The sequence below is a fragment of the Polyodon spathula genome, chromosome 15 (genome assembly GCF_017654505.1).
Source record: "Polyodon spathula isolate WHYD16114869_AA chromosome 15, ASM1765450v1, whole genome shotgun sequence".
Classification (NCBI taxonomy): domain Eukaryota; kingdom Metazoa; phylum Chordata; class Actinopteri; order Acipenseriformes; family Polyodontidae; genus Polyodon; species Polyodon spathula.
In genome coordinates this window covers 31,614,928-31,637,420 of record NC_054548.1, presented here as the reverse complement: position 1 = coordinate 31,637,420, position 22,493 = coordinate 31,614,928, and the positions used below count along the sequence as shown (strand labels likewise).

Genomic DNA, 22,493 nt, shown 5'->3' with positions numbered 1-22,493 from the left:
CTTGTTTTTTTGTCACGTTTATATAACTTGTTTTGGTTAGAATGTTCTAGGGAAAGGAATAGTTTATTCAGAGGGCCGAGCCTCGAGGGAGTGATCTGGCCAATTACATTCTCGCATGCAAAAGCCTAACTTGGTAAGTTATAAAGGACAGGGGTTCTCCTCTGCTCTGATGAGAGTCAGCCGTGAGGATTAGCGCGCAGTCCTGCTCGGTAATTTCTTGGAGACAGCTGTTTTCTCTTACCAGGGTCGAAGGGCTCTCCCGATCCGCTTGGAAGGGTAAGAATTAGTTCAGTTGCGTCTCATGGATTGTATTGATCTGTGATTAGTATAATCTTTGTATGTAACCTTGTTGGGTTGTGTCCCTTTAGGGATATCGTTATTCGCAGTATAGCATCTGTGTATGTAACTGCGTGTGTGTGTGTGTGTGTGTGTGAAATAATAAAGGACCTTTTAAAATTACTCTGTGAAGTAATTGTCTTATTTACTTCCACATCAACTTCCTTTTAAATTTAAAGTAATTAAATTTCACACAACAGAGTCCAAGTCACTATCATTCAAGTGTCGAGTTTGAGTCATCAAGTTCCGATTCATTATAATTGGAGCGTCGAGTCCGAATCGTCAGGGTACGAGTCCAAGTCACTCATTCAAGTGTAAGTCTGAGTCATAAAATTTCAAGTCCGAGTCACTATCATTCGAGTGTCTAGTCCAAGTTTGAGTCATCAGGGTACAAGTCTGAGTCTCTGTCATTCAAGTGTCTAGTCTGAGTTATCAGGGTCCGAGTATGAGTCACTGTTATTCGCTGTCAAGTCCGAGTCATCAGGGTCTGATTCTGAGTTACTGTCATTCAAGTGTCGAGTCGGAGTCATCGGGGTCTGAGTCTGAGTCACTATCATTGGAGTGTCGGGTCCGAGTCCAAACACTATCATTCGAGTGTCGAGTCAAAGTCCTAGTCCTCAGGGTCCGAGTCATTATCATTCATGTGTCGAGTCCGAGTCACTATCATTCGAGTGTCGAGTCCGAGTCACTATCATTCAAGTGTCAAATCCGAGTCCGGGTCATCAGGGTCAGAGTCCAAGTCACTATCATTCGAGTGTCGAGTCCGAGTCATCAGGGTACGAGTCACTATCATTCGAGTGTCGAGTCCGAGTCATCAGGGTACGAGTCACTATCATTCGACTGTCAAGTCTGAGTCATCAGGGTCCGAGTCCAAGTCACTATCATTCGAGTGTCAAGTCCGAGTCATCAGGGTACAAGTCACTATCATTCGACTGTCTAGTCTGAGTCATCAGGGTCCGAGTCACTATTATTCGAGTGTCGAGTCCGGGTCTGAGTCATCAGGGTCAAGTCCTGGTCACTATCGTTCAAGTGTCGAGTCCGAGTCATCAGGGTCCGAGTGTCGAGTCCGAGTCATCAGGGTTCGAGTCACTATCATTGAAGTGGAGTCTGAGTCCGAGTCATCTGGGTCCAAGTCTGAGTCACTATCATTCAAGTGTCGAGTCTGAGTCATCTGGGTCCAAGTCTGAGTCACTATCATTCAAGTGTCGAGTCCGAGTCATCAGGGTCCAAGTCCGAGTCACTATCATTCGAGTGTCAAGTCCGAGTCATCAGGGACCGATTCCGAGTTACTATCATTCAAGTGTCGAGTCCGAGTTATCAGGGTCTGAGTCCGAGTCACTATCATTCGATTTTCGAGTCCAAGTCCAAGTCATCATGGTCCTAGTCTAAGTCACTATCATTCAAGTGTCGAGTCCGAGTCATCAGGGTCCGAGTGTCGAGTCCGAGTCATCAGGGTTCGAGTCACTATCATTGAAGTGTTGAGTCTGAGTCCGAGTCATCTGGGTCCAAGTCTGAGTCACTATCATTCAAGTGTCGAGTCCGAGTCATAAGGGTCAAAGTCCGAGTCACTATCATTCGAGTGTCAAGTCTGAGTCATCAGGGACCGATTCCGAGTTACTATCATTCAAGTGTCGAGTCCGAGTTATCAGGGTCTGAGTCAGAGTCACTATCATTCTAATGTCGAGTGCCGAGTCCGGGTCATCACGGTCCGAATCACTGTTATTCAAATGTCGAGTCCGAGTCTGGGACATCAGGGTTCGAGTCACTATTATTCGAATGTCGAGTCCGAGTCATCAGGGTATGAGTCAGTATCATTCGAGTGACGAGTCTGAGTCATCAGGGTCAGAGTCCGAGTCACTATCATTCGACCATCAAGTCCGAGTCATCCGGGTCTTCACACACTCTTCCGGCTCTTTCTCCTCAGCTTCCTGCTGTTCATGTGACCCAGCAGCCCGAAATTGCAAGCAAGGATAATAAATCGGCTCCTTCAAAAGCTGCTTGCTGAGTATAAACAGAAATTATATTCTTGATAAACTGTTTCCATTGTTTCAGGACACGGATACATGCAGTTATAGATACTGTATATGTCTTCTGCGACAACTCATCAATCCACTTCATCTGCGTCATTGTCTCTCCCCCTCCAGCCAATGCGGAAACCAGCCTCCAGAAGTCCCGTTCTCGCAGTAGCTGCCCAGGTCATTAAAGAATGTACAGGATAAATCTAATGGTCGCTGCCCTTGCTCCATCTACTTGCTCCCCCTACGCAACCAGCCGGTCTGCTGTCCGCAAGCAAAATTGGATCTGCCCCACACCGTTCAACCAGGATTGAATTCTGTCTTTCTTTGTTCACGCATAAGATAACAACCTGCACAATTAAGCGATCTAATACTCAACTCAAATTAATCGATTTCGCAATTTCATCACATCTGCTGAAGTTTAAAGGGCCTCCTACATTCTCACTCCTCCTACATTCTCACTCCTACATTCTCGCTCCTCCTACATTCTTGTTCCTCCTGTATTCTCAGTCCTCCTACATTCTCACTCCTCCTACATTTTCAGTCCTCCTGTCAAAATCAGCTCTCACCTTCACCTTTCAAGCTAGTTTTGCAACATATTTTCATTGTCAGTTTACAGCCTTGGTACAGTATCACAGCAGTGAAATGTCCATGCCCTGGATGAGAGGAAACTTAGCTTCCAAACGACATTTAAAACACTTGATGTGAAAGTTAACTGCCATTGTTTGGTACACAGTTGTAAAGGTGAGGGAAGTGCGGCTGTTAAAATGCCTGTACACATCAGGATTTGGTCTTCCCTCTGCAGCTCTGAAACTGCCTTTTTCTGTGCTGTGATGACTGCAGAGCCTATACACCTATACATCCTATTCATTCCATATTGGGCACTCTTTGCAGTCCATTTATTCAGCGTTTGTCAAGCGCATCGGGTCCAATTTATTTCCACATGCGCTGTTTAAAATAGTTTTTTTTTTTTTTGAGAAAACAGGTTTAAAAGAAATTGAATCACAAAAAGACACTCAGTACTGTATCTACAGCCAAGCCCCACCCCTTGTTTGCTATATTTTTCACAAACCTCTTTATAGATGTGCATACTGATAAATCCATTCCTGGTCAGTCGTTTTATCACCAAACTCCTCAATAATGCGATCCAAGTCATTATTTTATTACTATAACATCTCAAAAAGCTCTGCAAATGTCTGTGATATTCTTTGAGTGCTGGATGCAGAAGCAGCTATCTCCTTTGTTATGTCCGTGTTATCTCTGTAATGCAGGGGCAATGAGATACGCCCTTTTATTTCGGTTTTGTTTGGCTCCTATCGGTCTCACTTGACTATTGAAAGGTTTCTCTGCTTTTTCCAGAGAAAAAACGACTAAAGACCTGTGCTTTAAGTCTTTTGGATGATGTCGGACAGGGTCAGGGTCTGGGTCAGGGTCCAATAGGACAGGGTCTGACATCGGACTGGAAAGGGAAAATAGTAATATAGTAATTAAAAAACTGACATGTCATCATTTTTTAAGTATTCATCCCCCTGGGTCACTACTTGGTTGAACCACCTCTGGCAGCTATTACAGCCAGTAGTCTTTTCTGATAAGTCTCTATTAACTTTGCACACCAATATTTGCCCATTCCTCCTTGCAAAATTGCTCAAGCTGTGTCAGGTTAGTTGGAGAACGGTGATGGACAGCAATTTTGAGGTCTTGCCACAGATTTTCGATGGGATTAAGGTCAGGACTCTGACTGGGCCACTCAAGGATATCTATTTTCTTCATTTTAAGCCACTCCAGTGTTGCTCTGGCAGCGTGCTTTGGATCACTGTTCTGTTGAAAGACAAACTTCTTCCACAGTTTTTGAGTTTTTTGGCAGAGGGGCGCAGGGTTTTATCCAGGATTTCTCTGTATTGTGCGCCATTCATCCTCCCATCAGTCCTCACAATATTGCCAGTCCCTGCTGCTGAAAAACATCCCCATAACATGATGCTACCACCGCCATACGTTACAGTGAGGATGGCGTTACCTGGCTGGTGTGCAGTGTTTGATTTGTGCCACACATACCGCTTAGCATTAAGGCAAGAAAGTTCCACTTTAGTTTCATCAGACCACAAGACGTTCTGCCACATACCTGCAGTATCTTCTAGGTGGCATTTTGCGAACTCTTTGCGGGCAAGGATATGGGTTTTTTTTCAGCCAGGGCTTCTTCCTTGCCACTCTCCCATAAAGGCCCTTTTTGTGGAATGCCTTGGTGATTGTTGAATCATGAACTAGGCAGTTTCACATTTTTCCCACTTCTGTACAATAGACGGCACTGCTCCGAGGTATGTTCAATGCCTTTGAAATGGTTTTGTACCCTTCCCCAGATTTGTGCTTCTCTATAATCACATCCTAACTTGCTTAGAATGCTCTTTCGTCTTCACTTTGATTCTTTCTTTTGAAAGTCATACTGTGGAACCATACAGAGAGACTGGTATTTATCCTCACAGATTAATTTAAAGCAGGTGGTCCACTAATTTCTTACACAGGTGGAGTCCATCAACAAATTGTGTGACATGTTGAGGTAATATAAGAACATAAGAAAGTTTACAAACGAGAGGAAGCCATTCAGCTTATCTTGCTTGTTTAGTTGTTAGTAGCTTATTGATCCCAGAATCTCATCAAACAGCTTCTTGAAGGATCCCAGGGTGTCAGCTTCAACAACATTACTGGAGAGTTGGTTTTGAAACCCTCACGATTCTCTTTATAAAAAAGTGCCTCCTAGTTTCTGTTCTGAATGCCCCTTTGTCTAATCTCCATTTGTGACCCCTGGTCCTTGTTTCTTTTTTCAGGTCGAAAAAGTCCCTTGGGTCGACATTGTCAATATCTTTTTGAATTTTAATGCTTGAATTAGGTTGCTGTGTAGTCTTCTTTGTTCAAGACTGAATAGATTCAATTCTTTTAGCCTGTCTGCATATGACATGCCTTTTAAGCCCGGAATAATTCTGGTCACTCTTCTTTGCACTCTTTCTAGAGCAGCAATATCCTTTTTGTAGCGAGGTGACCAGAACTGAACACAATATTCAATATTCTTACTAATGCATTGTACAGTTTTACATTACTTCCCTTGATTTAAATTCAACACTTTTCACAATATATCCGAGCGTCTTGTTGGCCTTTTTTATAGCTTCCCCACATTGTCTAGATGAAGACATTTCTGAGTCAACAAAAACTCCTAGGTCTTTTTCATAGATTCCTTCTTCAATTTCAGTATCTCCCATATGATATTTATAATGCACATTTTTATTTCCTGCATGCAGTACCTTACACTTTTCTCTATTAAATGTCATTTGCCATGTGTCTGCCCAGTTCTGAATCTTGTCTAGATCATTTTGAATGACCTTTGCTGCTGCAACAGTGTTTGCCACTCCTCCTATTTTTATGTCGTCTGCGAATGTAACAAGTTTGCTTACTATACCAGAGACTAAATCATTAATGTAGATTAGGAATAGCAGAGGACCTAATACTGATCCATTTGGTACTCCCCTGGTTACCTCAATCCATTCTGAGGTTTCTGCTCTAATCAGAACTTTCTGTTTTCTACATGTTAACCATTCCCTAATCCATGTACATGTGTTTTTTTGAATCCCAGCTGCGTTCAGTTATATTGCACCTGAGCAAATTTAGGCTTGCAATTACAAAGGGTATGAATACTTTTTTAATCTGATAATTTCTGTTTTTCATTTTTAGTAAATTGTTGAAAGCTTTTGGATTTTTTTCTTTTGATTTGACATGGTGCTCAAGGCTTTGTAGATCAGTGGGAAAAAATCTGAATTTAATATATTTCAAATTCTGAATCTGAGACTCTTAAAAGTGAAAAAAAGGGTTGGAGGCTGAATACTTTTTCAAGGCACTGTGTGTGTGTGTGTGTGTGTGTGTGTGTGTGTGTGTGTGTGTGTGTGTGTGTGTGTGTGTGTGTGTGTATATATATATATATATATATATATATATATATATATATATGCATGCACACACACACACACAGTTGTTTACATAGCCCAATGGAAATTTATCATTTTTAGAAATTTCTCAAAAACAAAGCGTTTTATGAAAAAATTTTGTAGCAAAAGTTTTGCTTTTGTGGATGAGGAAAAAAAGTTACAAGATTTATTTTAGACATTTTTTTGCAAAACTCCAAAAATGCCAATTCAAAAGTAATCATGAAGAATTTCCGTAACTTTTGGTCCGATTTTTCAAAAGGGATAGTTACACAAAGAAATGCCTCTGTCAGGTCAGAATTGATTAAGTGGACTTTTGGAATATGGAAGTCACTATTTTTTGTCGCAGTACTGCTCTGGATTTCTGCCTTTCTCTTAAGGGTGTATCTAAATGCCTGTCAATAGAGGAGTTTTGGCAGTGATCTACAGTAATGTTGCAGGACATACAGAGCAAGAGCTTACCTCCATCGCTGTGTAAAACTCCTGCTGGATACTGCTTTATGTGATCTGCTGCAGACACATTTTTAGCTTTTTTAGAGACATCCATTTTATTGTTTACAGTGTGTAGTATTTTAATTTCCCGCTTAGATTGCAAAGTGACATGACATAATCACTGCACAGCGCTATGTGCATGACAAATATTACACACAGGCACATAGCAGAGCTGTACAGTTTTGTTAATGTTATTTTTTTGTATGCAATACAAATAATTATTAAATTATTTTTATTTCTTAAGAATACTGTAAAAATCATGGTATTGAACTAATTTCACGATTTCTGCACAGCCCATGAAATCGCTATTTTCACAGGGCCTTAGTCATTACTAATAAGTCAGTATGGGAAAAAGTAAAGTGCTATCTGAAGACCTTAGGCAGACAATTATTTATTGTCATACAACTGGAGAAGGATACGAGACGATTTTCAAGCATTTGAGTATCCCAATTTCAACTATTGTTTCTGTTATTAAGAAGTACAAGACTCATGGTACTGTCACAACTCTCCCTCAGTCTGGAAGAAAAGTTATTTCACCAAGAACAAACAGAATTATTGTGAGGAAGGTTAATAACAATCTGAGATTGACTGCCAAAGATATTCAAAGTGACTTGGCTGCAAGTGGGACTGAGGTTTCCATTTCAACCATAGGTTGAGTATTGCATAGTGAAGGTCTCAATGGTCGCAGGCCAAGGAAAAGGCCACTCTTAGAAAAAGTCACAAGGACAATCGATTAAGGTTTGCACAACAGCATTTCAATGATGGATATGAGTTCTGGTCAAAGGTTTTGTGGAGTGATGAAACAGAAATCAAGCTATTTGATCATGCTGATAGTCGTTACGTTTAGAGAAAGTCGGGTGAGGTGTACAAAGAAAAGAACACCATACCTACTGTCAAGCATGGAGGTTGTAATATCCTTCTGTGAGGCTGTTTTTCTTCTAATGGCACAGGACATTTATTTCCAGTACATGGTACAACGGATTCCATAGCATACCAAACGATATTGGCCAATCATCAGAAACTGTCCACTAAAAACCTTGGTTTAAAGTGCAACTTTACGTTCCAACACAACAACTATCCAAAGCACACATCAAAATGTACTTCAGAATAGCTAAAGAAAAATAAAATCAAGGTTCTGGAATTCCCGATCTAAATTTGGTTGAGAATCTTTGCTATGAGTTGATGAAGCCTAAGCACAAAAATAAGTCCTCAGAATCTGAATGAGCTGGAATAATTTTGTGTTGAAGAATGGTCAGAAATCACTAAAGAATCATGCCAAAAGCTCATTGACAAATATCCTAATTGCTTAATAATAATAGTTATTATTGCTAAAGGTGCCTCAACCAGCTATTAATTTAATTTTCCTTGTCAGGGTATGAATACTTTTCAATTAGCATTTTTGGAGTTTTGCAAAAAAATTGCTGAAATAAAGCAATCTATTTTTTGTAACTTTTTTCCTCATCCACAAAAGCAAAAGTTTTGCTACAAAAGATTTTTCCTAAAATTCTTTGTTTTCAAGAAATTTCTAGAAATTATACATTTCAATTAAGGGGTGCAAACTTTTGACTAGAGCTGTATAATAATAATAATTAATCTCTATTTCTTTGCATTGGTGGTGCAACTGCGGGGAGCCGGCGGTCCTCTTTTGGGGGGGAAGTGATGTTCACTTCCCAACCTTCGAGGTCCAGCCACACTGGTCTTGTCCTTCACCAGGAAGGTTCTCAGTGAGCAGGAGGGGACCCCCAGCCAAACCTATGATAACTCTCTTTTGTTTTCCCATGTTCTAAACTCATCTCTAATTTAAAATGATATGAAATATAAAATGAAATGCATTTTTAAAACTACTGAGAGGAACATTTTACAAGGATAACCTGTGAAGGTTACAATTACAGCTACAATTATTTAAAAATGAATCAGTCCAAAAAAAAAAAAAACAACAACCCTGAAAGCAACGGTCTAAAATGTCAAATGAATAATACAATCAGGTAAAGAGTTCCCTGTTGCCCGTGTGCCTCACGCAAACGGGCTTTGTGTGTGCCAATCAGTGTACTGTTTCCACTAACCATAGCATGATACTGCTCATTAGAATTTCAGTGTAAAGCACGATACAGACAGGTGCGACGCGGCACCGCTGGGCATTTTCACGTTGTGGTACCGATAGTCTTCACCCGGACACACAGGAGCGGTATGCACTGCATGGTACAGTAGCTGTCAGGACCGCACCATAGGCTATGTACTCGAATATAATTTACATATATGGGCAAAAGTTTTGCATCACCTAGTAGAATGTTAGGATGCAGACATACTTAAAAAAACAAACCTATATGAACATAATTTCTATATTTTATTTAACATCATGCAATCTAAAAAACTACAAAATGGTATCTCAAAAGTCTACGACTTTAGTAGTACGACTGCGATAGTAGTACAGTATTTCATGTTAGACTTCGAAATGTCACATTTTTCAATTTTTGGAAAACTACAGCAATATGTAATTTCAATATATCAACGTAACATTATTAATTCTATAGGGCGTGATGCAAAACTTTTGTCCATAGCTGTAATGCCCCCATATAATCTACAAAATATAAACACTGGTTTATTTTCAGCGTTGTTTTTCTGTCATTTATATGCAGGTGTATGAAATGAGCAATCTGAGCTTAGCAAAGTATTAAACAATATGCTACATTGTTGACAGCAAGTAGCCTACTACTAGTGTTAGAAAATACATATGTTTCCAGTTATTAATTAAAAATAATAGTGAACTACAGAAATAATAATAAAAAAAAAAATGTCAGGAAGGATGCTTATCAGAGGGGATGGGCTGTCCTTTTATGAAATGTGAGAGGGATCAAACACTTAGGGTGCTTGGACACCTCCGTAGACAACAGTTTCATTCATGATTTTTCCTGGCAGTCGTGTTGTCAGCTGTGATTGGTTAATCCGCCGATGGCACCGCTCTGGATTCAGCGTCACCGTGGGACTAGCGGTATCGTCCTGTGCTAATCTGTCCAACATGAAAGCAATGTCAGTGAAGTGATACAGGAGGCAAAATACCTCGCGTGGTGTGATACGCCACGCCTGTCTTCCCTGGGCTTAATGCTGCTTAAAAACTAAAAACATTTTATTTCAAGCTACTTACTCTTTAAGTATTAGAAAATACTGACAACAATGCAATATTTAAATTGGAACGTTTCCCAGCATTTCCACATCATTTACTCTTTTATTGGACAATCATTTTTGGCTAATGTTTGGCTGAATGAATTACATTATTTATGGTTTCTTAATATGATGTCTCATAATAATTTTGTGGGACTGTCAGAAAGACGGCTGTAGTAGGTGACATCAGACCAGAAACTTAGGAACCAGGAAATAAACAACAGAGCGGTGGAGTTTGGTGAAGCTGCGATTGGTTTCGCTCAGAGTTGAATAATGAAACAAACAGAAAATAAAGGGTTGTAAAGACAAAAAAACAAGGGACATGGCACTTTAGCCAAAATAGAGAGATGAAACAAAACAGACAAACAGTTAAACAAACAGTGGACTAACAGACAAACAAACACGGTGAGTTAAGAACATAAGAAAGTTTACAAACGAGAGGAGGCCATTCGGCCCATCTTGCTCGTTTGGTTGTTAGTAGTTATATTAAAGTGATATTTAACTATTGTTATTATTATAAACTCTGTCTCCAATCCCGTTCTCCACACCCAACGCACAACCCCGAGTGAGTGAAAACATGCAGCTGTACAGAGACTCGATTGCTAATCAATCATTCAGCTGGAGTCACGGTACAACTGCATGTGAATTAATAAATTGCAATTCCCCTTGCTCACATATTATTACAATTTACCTGCACGTGAAGTACTGTACAATCCTCGTGCCTAAATACAAATATACATTTTAAACAACTCATGTTCCACGGACCCATTTATATCCCGTGTATCAATGACTATACACCAACATTAACACACAACATGCAACATATAACACTGAAATAAACACAGGGGTGGGCAACATTGCCACAGGGACATATTTAGTGTGTGGCGAGCACATGTCCACACATGTCTTAGGTAGTGTACCCCTCTTTTTGCCCTGTTCAATCGAGTGTCTTTTTATTTTTTGTAGTACGTTCCAGAGAATCTCCATCCAGTTTACAAAGAGAAGGTTGTTCCAGTGGCGGATATCATTACTCCAAACCAGTTTGAGGCTGAGTAAGTATATGGGGAATATTCATTTTATGGAAGCCCAATAAATATTTAGTAGAATGTAATGAAACCATCCTAAATTTCACCAGTTATTGTTTTGCTGATGTAACACTTACTGCTCTTGCTGGTCTATTTCTGCTTTTGAGTGCTCAATATAGAACATTTGATTACCCACTTGTGGCTCTTGAGGTAAGCAACCAAAAACAAAGACTGATCTGTAAGTTGTAACCTTTTCGCTACAGTGATGAGAATTCCTCTTGTGGTAACTTTGTGGTAAAGTATGATTTTAAAGTGAAAATGACCAAGCCTATATTGTTGCATTTTCAAGCATAAGAAAATATAATCCTGGTTCCCATTTTATTTAGATGAAAATCTTCCATTTTTTATTTGTATACTGCTACCAAATTATAGATTAGATTGTTAAAGCTGCTTCTTATTGGTGCCTGTTTACTGTTTGTTGTTTATTGCTTGAAGTCTGGTCAGACACAGTAACTGTAATCAGAAGGTTGAGCTCTAAATCTATAGTGTTGCTAAATCTGCAGTTCCCCAATTATACTAACTAATCAAATTACTGCCTGTGTGTGCTAGAAGTAGATATCTCAATGGGAGATCTCAGGACTTCAGATAGTCCTACCTGAGTTTAACATATTTGTGTCTAATATCAGCATTGAATGTATTGCTTTATTAGTTAAATGCTGCAGCTTATTTATTATTTTTAGAAGTTCCAGTATAGATCACTCGGGGTTGTGTGTTGGGTGTGGAGAACGGGATTGGAGACAGTATAGATTAAGACCACAGCACAGTACAAGGGAAGCTTTGTAGAACTTCTAGAGCAGTCAAAGTTCCATGTGGGAGTGCCTGGTTTCTTTTGAACTGATATATGTTGCAAGGTTGAAGCCAATGTTGATGTAGAAACATTACTGCTTTATTACCTCACATGTTGATTATTGCAGCTTATAAAACGGAATGTTTGGGTGCTGCACGCTGTTTGCCTGATGAGGATCTTTTACTATGCAGTTAAATAGTACAATTAACCGTGGAATTTATATTGCTGAAGCGAAGTTCAACTCATAAATTATCAATACATAACATATTAAACTTGCAATAAATATACTTACATTGTTGTGAGAGGTCTTCTGAAGTTCTTTTTAAAAATGAATGATATTGCTTTTGTCAACTATGATCTTTTCGGAGGCATGACAGTAGACCAGTAGCTAGAATTACAAGTAGCAAAACCTGAGTTGGAAATAAATAAATACATATATAAGTAAACAGCAAGAGACACAAAGATCTAACAAGTCAACAACTTCATGAAATCGCAGAAAACAAAAATGCTTGGGCAGCTGGTGTTTTTATTGATTGGATGAATCATAAATAAGGTGACCAGATTTTTAAGTCCTTAAACGGGACAGTATGGAAATATTGTGAATAACCTCCAAGCTAGGGGGGAAGCTGTGGGGGTTTTATATTCATATTTTATTTTCAATATCATATTAAACGTGACTGCAGAGACTCATGGTGATATTCAGAGTGGAATCTTTTACTCTCAGAACTTTTTTGTGATTAAATTATCTTGTTGTCTTTGCAATTTTTATTTCTACACAACAAGTATAGTTATTACATTACACATTAGCAATGCAGTAATATCAAATTCACAGATTCTATTTTATTGCATACTGTTGCAAATCTAGTCCCTATTCTGCTTAAGAAACTTCAACTTCTCTCTTTGACTTCCACTTTCTATCTTGTTCTATCTCTCTCTATCTCTATCCTGCCCTCCAGTGTGCAATCCACAAACCAGGCCCTTCCTGTATATATATATATATATATATTAGTAAGATGGCAGGGAGGGGGGTTAAAATCCTTCCCTGCAGAAAACATGTAAGAATGCACATTTGGGTGTTAATGGGTTAATTGTTTTATTGTTTAGTAATCCCCTGCACCTGGTGTTAATTGTAAATTGGAGCCAGGTGCAGGGTATTTAAAGAATGCAGCCAGTCTGTTCGGGGCTGCTGAGGGGTAGGAACAGAAAGTGTGCTCTGGTTCCGAGCAGTCAGAGAAGGTACTGAGATAAACTGTGTGATTTTGTGTTGTTGGTGTACCGGTAAACAGCTTAGCTGTCCAGGGTATTAGTTAGGGTGATCCTGACTGTATAGTTAGTGCTCCAGTGGGAGCTAGGTGTTTATTTTGTGTTTTGTTTGTTTCCTTTTTGTGTTTATTAAAAATAGAGCGCAAGCCTTTAAATTCCATTTCTGATGTCCTGAGTCTGTCTTAAAGGGGCAACGAACCGTGTGAGTGGCGTGAATCTTTCACATATGGCGTCAGAAAGTGTAGACACCTCTGACCCTAGAAGTGGAAAGCATTGAACAGTTGATCTCCAGGATCAACCGGAATACCGCTGCTCAGTTGGAGCAGAATAAGAGATGGAGATTGGCACTAGGGCTGCCGGAGCGGGATCCGACGGAGCTGGAGCTGCTGCTCCAAAAGTTGGGGCAGGCCCTGTCTCCAGCACCTGAGAGAGAATCCCCGCCGCTCCCAGAGCCCAGAGAGGAGGAGCCGCCGCTCCCAGAGCCCAGAGAGGAGGAGCCGCCGCTCCCAGAGCCCAGAGAGGAGGAGCCGCCACTCCCAGAGCCCGGAGAGGGAGGAGCCGCCGCTCCCAGAGCCCAGAGGGGAGGAGCCGCCGCTCCCAGAGCCCAGAGAGGAGGAGCCGCCGCTCCCAGAGCCCAGAGAGGAGGAGCCGCCACTCCTAGAGCCCGGAGAGGGAGGAGCCGCCGCTCCCAGAGCCCAGAGGGGAGGAGCCGCCGCTCCCAGAGCCCAGAGAGGAGGAGCCGCCGCTCCCAGAGCCCAGAGAGGAGGAGCCGCCGCTCCCAGAGCCCAGAGAGGAGGAGCCGCCGCTCCCAGAGCCCAGAGAGGGAGAAGCAACAAACAAAGAGTAGGAGGTGAGGTGCCCACTTCCATCACCCCAGCGAACCAGTTCGGCACTGCCAGGTGCGGTCCCTTGCCCCTTGCTCCTGGACACCCTGCCGGTCTTCCTAGACCTTCCTGCGCTGGACCTGGAACCCAGGAGTCTGCAACATTGGCCACAGCTCTGCCCCTGGTTCCCTGCTCCGCTCTTCCCAAGCACCCAGACTTCGCTGGGCTGCTGGCAGATGTCACTGATGCTCCCCCTGTTCGCTGCTTCGCTTCCCCTGGGTGATCGGACATCGCTGCGCCGGTCCCCAGGTGAAGATCTCTGCCCACTGCTGCATCCTCCTGTTCCCCGGTCGGTCCTGTCATCCCGATGGGGTCCCGTGTCGCCGTTTCACGGTCCCTTCCTAGAAGCGCCGGAAGAACCAACCCACCCTCAAGCCTGCCCGTGGAAGGGGGCGGAAATGGACCTTTGTGGACTTGAGTGTGGGTGGTTATGTTTTAGGGGAGGGGGTGGCCTTGGAATGGCCGATCAGTGTTGCACACTTGGGGGGGAGGATGTGTAAGATGGCAGGGAGGGGGTTAAAATCCTTCCCTGCAGAAAACATGTAAGAGTGCACATTTGGGTGTTAATGGGTTAATTGTTTTATTGTTTAGTAATCCCCTGCACCTGGTGTTAATTGTAAATTGGAGCCAGGTGCAGGGTATTTAAAGAATGCAGCCAGTCTGTTCGGGGCTGCTGAGGGGTAGGAACAGAAAGTGTGCTCTGGTTCCGAGCAGTCAGAGAAGGTACTGAGATAAACTGTGTGATTTTGTGTTGTTGGTGTACCGGTAAACAGCTTAGCTGTCCAGGGTATTAGTTAGGGTGATCCTGACTGTATAGTTAGTGCTCCAGTGGGAGCTAGGTGTTTATTTTGTGTTTTGTTTGTTTCCTTTTTGTGTTTATTAAAAATAGAGCGCAAGCGCTTTAAATTCCATTTCTGATGTCCTGAGTCTGTCTTAAAGGGGCAACGAACCGTGTGAGTGGCGTGAATCTTTCACATATGGCGTCAGAAAGTGTAGACACCTCTGACCCTAGAAGTGGAAAGCATTGAACAGTTGATCTCCAGGATCAACCGGAATACCGCTGCTCAGTTGGAGCAGAATAAGAGATGGAGATTGGCACTAGGGCTGCCGGAGCGGGATCCGACGGAGCTGGAGCTGCTGCTCCAAAAGTTGGGGCAGGCCCTGTCTCCAGCACCTGAGAGAGAATCCCCGCCGCTCCCAGAGCCCAGAGAGGAGGAGCCGCCGCTCCCAGAGCCCAGAGAGGAGGAGCCGCCGCTCCCAGAGCCCAGAGAGGGAGGAGCCGCCGCTCCCAGAGCCCAGAGAGGGAGGAGCCGCCGCTCCCAGAGCCCAGAGGGGGAGGAGCCGCCGCTCCCAGAGCCCAGAGGGGAGGAGCCGCCGCTCCCAGAGCCCAGAGAGGAGGAGCCGCCGCTCCCAGAGCCCAGAGAGGAGGAGCCGCCGCTCCCAGAGCCCGGAGAGGGAGGAGCCGCCGCTCCCAGAGCCCAGAGGGGAGGAGCTCGCCGCTCCCAGAGCCAGAGAGGGAGGAGCCGCCGCTCCCAGAGCCCAGAGAGGAGGAGCCGCCGCTCCCAGAGCCCAGAGAGGAGGAGCCGCCGCTCCCAGAGCCCAGAGAGGGAGAAGCAACAAACAAAGAGTAGGAGGTGAGGTGCCCACTTCCATCACCCCAGCGAACCAGTTCGGCACTGCCAGGTGCGGTCCCTTGCCCCTTGCTCCTGGACACCCTGCCGGTCTTCCTAGACCTTCCTGCGCTGGACCTGGAACCCAGGAGTCTGCAACATTGGCCACAGCTCTGCCCCTGGTTCCCTGCTCCGCTCTTCCCAAGCACCCAGACTTCGCTGGGCTGCTGGCAGATGTCACTGATGCTCCCCCTGTTCGCTGCTTCGCTTCCCCTGGGTGATCGGACATCGCTGCGCCGGTCCCCAGGTGAAGATCTCTGCCCACTGCTGCATCCTCCTGTTCCCCGGTCGGTCCTGTCATCCCGGTGGGGTCCCTTGTCGCCGGTTCACGGTCCCTTCCTAGAAGCGCCGGAAGGACCAGCCCACCCTCAAGCCTGCCCGTGGAAGGGGGCGGAAATGGACATTTGTGGACTTGAGTGTGGGTGGTTATGTTTTAGGGGAGGGGGTGGCCTTGGAATGGCCGATCAGTGTTGCACACTTGGGGGGGAGGATGTGTAAGATGGCAGGGAGGGGGTTAAAATCCTTCCCTGCAGAAAACATGTAAGAGTGCACATTTGGGTGTTAATGGGTTAATTGTTTTATTGTTTAGTAATCCCCTGCACCTGGTGTTAATTGTAAATTGGAGCCAGGTGCAGGGTATTTAAAGAATGCAGTCAGTCTGATCGGGGCTGCTGAGGGGTAGGAACAGAAAGTGTGCTCTGGTTCCGAGCAGTCAGAGAAGGTACTGAGATAAACTGTGTGATTTTGTGTTGTTGGTGTACCGGTAAACAGCTTAGCTGTCCAGGGTGTTAGTTAGGGCAATCCTGACTGTATAGTTAGTGCTCCAGTGGGAGCTAGGTGTTTATTTTGTGTTTTGTTTGTTTCCTTTTTGTGTTTATTAAAAATAGTGCGCAAGCGCTTTAAATTCCATTTCTGATGTCCTGGGTCTGTCTTAAAGGGGCAATGAACCGTGTGAGTGCAAAGGATCTTTCACTATATATATATATATATATATATATATATATATATATATATATATATATATATATATATATATATATACACATATAGTATATTAAATAATATATATGTATATATATATATATATATATACACACTAAGTTTACAAAACATTAGGAACACCTGCTCTTTCCATGAAATAGACGAGGTGAATCGAGGTGAAAGCTATGATCCCTTATTGATGTAACAATCCACTTCAATCAGTTAGATGTAGGGGAGACAGGTTGAAGAAGGATTTTTAAGCCTTGACACAATTGAGACATAGATTGTGTATGTGTGCCATTCAGAGGGTTAATGGGTAAGACAAAAGGTTTGAGTGTGTCAAGAACTGCAACGCTGCTGGGTTTTTCACGCTCAAGTTTCCCTTGTGTATCAAGAATGGTCCACCACCCAAAGGACATCCAGCCAACGGCAGGCCAGTGGTCATAAACGACTCATTGATGAAACAAATTGTGCAGAGTAGCAGACAGGCTACAGTTAGTCAGTTGATTAGTCAGCATTCAGCAGAAGAGGGAGCTGCCAGCCATGAAGGAGTGGGGGGTGAAGGACCTCCCACCATGGCCGCCACCATGGACACCTTGCTCCCCCTCTTCCGGAACTTTGAGAGTAAAAGGGGAGGTGGCCATTGGGGCCAAGTGTGCTTTGCACAAGGGGGGGTATATGTGACGGGGCGAGGAGCCCTGTACATTGTTTGTTTGTTTAATTTTAGAACGGGGTCTCCCCCTCTACCCCTGTGTTATTTTGTGTTTGTTTATTTATTATTTATTGTGTTTGACAGTGAGAGACGTGTCTGTGTATGTGTGTGTATTTTTGCAGAGACAAGTTTTGGCAGCTTGTCCTCTGCAGGTATTATCCAAAAAAAATCTTGTGCAGAAAGTGTCCATCTTCCAAATTAATTAGGTGATTATTTTGTTGCTAATCGGGAGATGGTCACCTGCATAAAACCCTGCAGTTTTCACGGATGGATGGCCTGACATTTTCCTCTAGAATCTTCTTATGCAATGCAGAATTTGTGGTTGTATCAATAATTGCAAGCCATCCAGGTCCTGAGGCAGCAAAGAAGCCCCAAACCATCACACTCCCACCACCATGTTTGACGGTTGGGATGAAGTTCTTCTGTTCGAACGTGCTTGGTTTTAGGCAAACTTAACGTTTCTCATTGAGGAAAAAGTTCTACCTTTGACTCGTCTGTCCAGAGAACATTGTTGTGGATCATCTATATGTTCTTTGGCAAACGTCAGACAGGTAGCAATGTTCTTTTTAGAGAGCAGTGGTTTCCTCCTGGCTATCCTTTCATGAACACCATTCTTATTCAGACTTTTTCTGATAGTTGAGTCATGAACACTCACATTAGCCAAGAAGAGGGAGGCCTGCAGATCCTTGGATGTTACTCTGGGGTTCTTTGTGACCTCCTTGATGATTTTCCGGTTTGTTCTTGGAAAGATTTTGGTAGGGTGATTGTGGTCTTGAACTTTCTCCATTTATAGACTGTCTGACAGTGGATTGGTGGAGCCCTAAAACCTTAGAAATTGTTTTGTGACCTTTTCTAGACGATGACAGAGAGGCCAACTGCTACAGTTTGGCCGTAGCAGCTAGGGCTTTGAGGCTATGCTACGGTGATATGGGCTAAGTTAAAAAAGCTATGTTTTTTTTTAATTAGACTCGCGTTAGTGCAACAAGAAGGGCGCTTCTGTTTTGTTTTGTTGTTTTTGTTTTTGTGCTTCTGTGTTAATGATGGCGTGAATTTCTGCGTTCCCATTTTTGTATTTTGGGGTTTGTTCGCATCTGATTCATGCGCTGTGATTGCCTTGTGTTTTAAAAAAAAAAAAAAAAAAAACATATTGTACCCGAGACCAATTACAGTGGGACGTACACCGTGGCATAGGCTTTGTCACAATGAAAAAAAACAAACAAGATCGGTGATTGGATGGCCAAGATATATTAAAAAAAAAAAATTAGCACCTCGGCAGCAAGCAAATGGTAAAATATTAGCGCCGGTAACTTTTGCATTCAATGTTTTAATAAAAGAAATGGCAACACAAAAAAGACTGCTGAATGCACAACGGGTCAAAGTAGAAGTATACATTCATAAAAATAAAAAAAAGGTAAGATTTCAGAACATCATGCTTGTTGTGAGTACTGCTGGTGCGATTTAAGTGTCAAGCATGGGGGAATAAATGATCTTGATGAACACATCAGAACCTCAAAACACGAGAGAAATGCACGGAGAGCGCAGGAAAATAGATCATTGGATGTTTTTTTTAAAACAGATGGCGAAAATGACGTGATTAAAGCAGCGACTTTTTTTACAAACTTCATTTTAGAGCACAATTTACCAATTGCCGTTGCAGCTCACATAGGCCCACTTGTGAAAGTGGCTTTTCCTGATAGTAAAATTGCTTCCAAGTATGGCTGTGCGAGGAGCAAAACGACAGCAATCGCTGAAACTTTAGCATCTGTTTCAGCTACTGAACAGGCCTCGGTTTTGAGAAGTTACTTTTTTGCCATTGCAACCAATAGCAGTAGTGGCATCGAGACACTGTTGTACCCAGTTGTAATACGTTACTTCAGTGAAGAAATTGGTAAAGTGGTAACGCAGCTGCTTGCTTTACCATCATGCAAGGGTATATCGGCAACTGGAGAAAATATCTTTGACTGTGGATACAGTATTGAAGTCATTTGAAATAGCATGGAAAAATGGCATTGCATTTGGAGCAGATAATGCAGTGTACATAAAAGCGTAGCTGCTTTTGTACAAATGGAGAACAATTCTGTCCATGTACAGGGTTGTCGCTGTCATTTAATTCACATTACAGCCCAGTCGGCTGCAAAGAGATTACCAGCAAAAATTGACAAACTCTGATAGACATATATTACTATCTAGGCAAAAGTGACAAGTGGCACAAGTAGTTGAAACAGTGCCAGAACATGTGGCACTGAAGCAAGGAAGATTCTGAAACGTGAACACCAGGTTTGTGCTTAAGAATAAGTTAAGTGACCAACACAGACCACCTCGAACAGCTCGGTCACCTCGAACAGCTCAGAGAATATATATATATATAATATATATATATATAGTATATATCTATAATATATATAATTTTAGCTCTGGAAAAAATTAAGAGACCACTGCAAATTTTTCTTAAATCAGCATCTCTACATGTATGGCAGCCATTCCATTCCAGTGTCTGTTGAATTCCAACACAGGCACACCTCATTCTACTGAATGAGATACTGATTAGGGGATCACCTGAACCAAATCTTATTTAATGAGGAAAAGCATAAAAACCACTCCTGTGATCATCACTATCCTCTTGCAATAGGACCAGCTGGATGGCAAAACAGTGCTAGCAGTACCTCAAAATTATCGGAATCAAAAAATAACTATTGACCATGCCCAAAGAGTTGAAAAGGAAAGTTTTGAGTGAGGAAAAGAAGGGTTCAATTCTGGCTTTACTGGCAGAGGGATACAGTGAGCGTCGGGTTGTTTCCATCCTTAAAATTTCAAAGACGGCGGTTCATAAGAACAAGGTCAAGCAGCACACATTGGGGACAACAAAGCTACAGACCGGCAGAGGGCGAAAATGACTCTCCACTGACCGGGATGACCGCCAACTCATTCGGATGTCACTCAGCAACCGTAGGATGACTTGAAGTCACCTACAAAAACAATGGCAAATGGCAGCTGGGGTGAAGTGCACGGCGAGGACGGTTCGAAAGTTTGGGACAATAGTGAATCCTGCCAGGAGTGGCCGTCATGCCAAAATCTCTCCAAGAGCAAGGTGTAAAATCGTCCAGGAAGTCACAAAGAACCCTAGAACAACATTCAGGGATATGCAGGTCTCTCTCGCCTCGGCTAAGGTCAGTGTTCATGACTCCATCATCAGAAAGACACTGGGCAAAAATGGGATTCGTGGCAGAGTAGCAAGGCAGAAACCACTCCTCACTAAGAAAAAGTGAGGGCGGCCACACTACTGTTTCTGATTTTAATGTGTCGATAAATTATTAAAATAGTTTGGTTGCAGTGCCTAGCAGCGCAGTGTGATACCATAGTAAATGTCCAATTAGATTTTTTTTTTAAATAACAGCGATTTCTTCCTTTTTCCGTGAATTATTGTAGGTGGCTCAGCCTGGGTAAGTGTATTGATAGATTGCTGCAGCAGTGGCCAGCACTAGTGGAATTCTGCAAAGTAAACATAGGTATAGACCTATACTATGCTTTCATTATACTGCATCATATAATTTTAAAACAGTGTTTTTTAGTTAATAAAGCCAAGTCTAGTGAGCCAGCCAAAGGGCATCCATGCAAGCCATCCTCTGCAGTGGCAGTAGCTAGTAAAAGTATGTGTAACTATTTTGTGCTAGCCAGATTAGATTTATTTTCAAAATGCCCTGTTCGTTTGGTGTGTATTTGTGCACATTGAAAACAAGTAATTAGTTCTTAATTTAATTAGAAAATGCATTTTGTGATTTTTTTTTTTTTTTTTTTTAATTTAAAAAATTTTTTAGACAATTGTACTTTTGTATGTGAAAACGTTTTAAAATGGTAATTTGCTTTCAATTATTGGAATGTGGGCCCAGTTGTGACTTCAAGTGAATTGTTCACTGACACTGGCAGTGTGAAATTGAAGGCTGGTAAGGTGTCTTCTGTAACTAATAAAGGTACCATTTAATCTGTATAGTACAGTCATGCCTATTATAATGGAAGATTTATTTATTTTATTTTTTTTACAAGAGTATTTGTACTAATTTTTTTTTTTTTTAAATAGTAGCTTCTGTTTTTTTTCTGTACTAATTTTTTTTTTTTTTAAATAGTAGCTTCTGTTTTTTTGTGAAATTACATTTTAGCTGTATTGTATTTTAATATTTGCACTCACAGTACAGTCTATATGTATTTTTCTAGTATTACAAAGGTCAACAATATTACAATTAATGCAAACTAACACTACATTACTAATGATTAAATGTCAAAATTAACATTACAGTATAAAATAATAAAATATAAGTATTGTATAGCAAGGATGGAAGTATAAGATACATAACTATAGACTTAGAAAATCTATCTATTGCTTGTTTTTCAGAAAGGCTGAAGGAGAAGATAGTTGTTAGCAAGAAGAGAGGTTTAAACCTACAATAGCAGTTTGCAAGCCAGACACCAGGTTCTGTAGAATACAGCACAGCCTAGAAAACCTCCTAGTGAAGCTGACCTGTCTGTTTCTCCAGGTATCCTCACCATGTTTTGAGGGCTTAAATGCACTTCTGCAGAGAGAAGAGCCATTTATTCAGGTTCTAAAATGAGAACTGGATTCCTTGTATTTAGTCCTTCTCAGCAAATTCATTAAGTTTGCAGCAATCACTAGTGTGAGGTCTACATTCACAATTAATGTAAGGGATAGAAAGAATCAGAGGGACAGATAAGTGACAATCTGGTGATTGGTACCAAAACCAGACAGTACTTAGATGATTGCAAGGAGGGAGGTAAGCTCTCAAAAGATGAGAAATATATATTTTTTAACTGTCAGAGAGTATTACGCCAGCAAATTGCCAGTGCATGAGGAACTCTTAAAACATGCAGAAGTGGCTGACATCAGTCAGAGGGCGATTGTCAAATTTGAAACTGTGATGTATTTTGTCAGATGATTTGATTTGGTCTCAGTTGATAGGCTGGATCATTTGGAAAATGAGTTTGTTGCGTACCAAGTACAGAACATTCCTGAAGATATTCTTCAGTCAGACGGCAGATGATTCCTGGTACAAGATAGGGAGGATCTTGAATCTTGCAACAGGCCAACCAAAGTTTGCATTGTTGGCTATGGTGATGCTAACCATATTGATAGT

General features: G+C 42.1%; 1 protein-coding gene across 2 annotated transcripts in view; it reads left to right on the top strand.

Annotated features, from left to right (window-relative positions):
* The window catches only part of LOC121328102 (pyridoxal kinase-like), a 145,924-nt gene that overhangs the window by 46,742 nt on the left and 76,689 nt on the right, over positions 1 to 22,493 (top strand). For both annotated transcript variants that reach the window (XM_041272591.1, XM_041272590.1), the window contains one exon: positions 10,934 to 11,019. In XM_041272591.1, the coding sequence (XP_041128525.1) occupies positions 10,934 to 11,019 (86 nt within the window). The remainder of the gene's footprint in view (positions 1 to 10,933; positions 11,020 to 22,493) is intronic.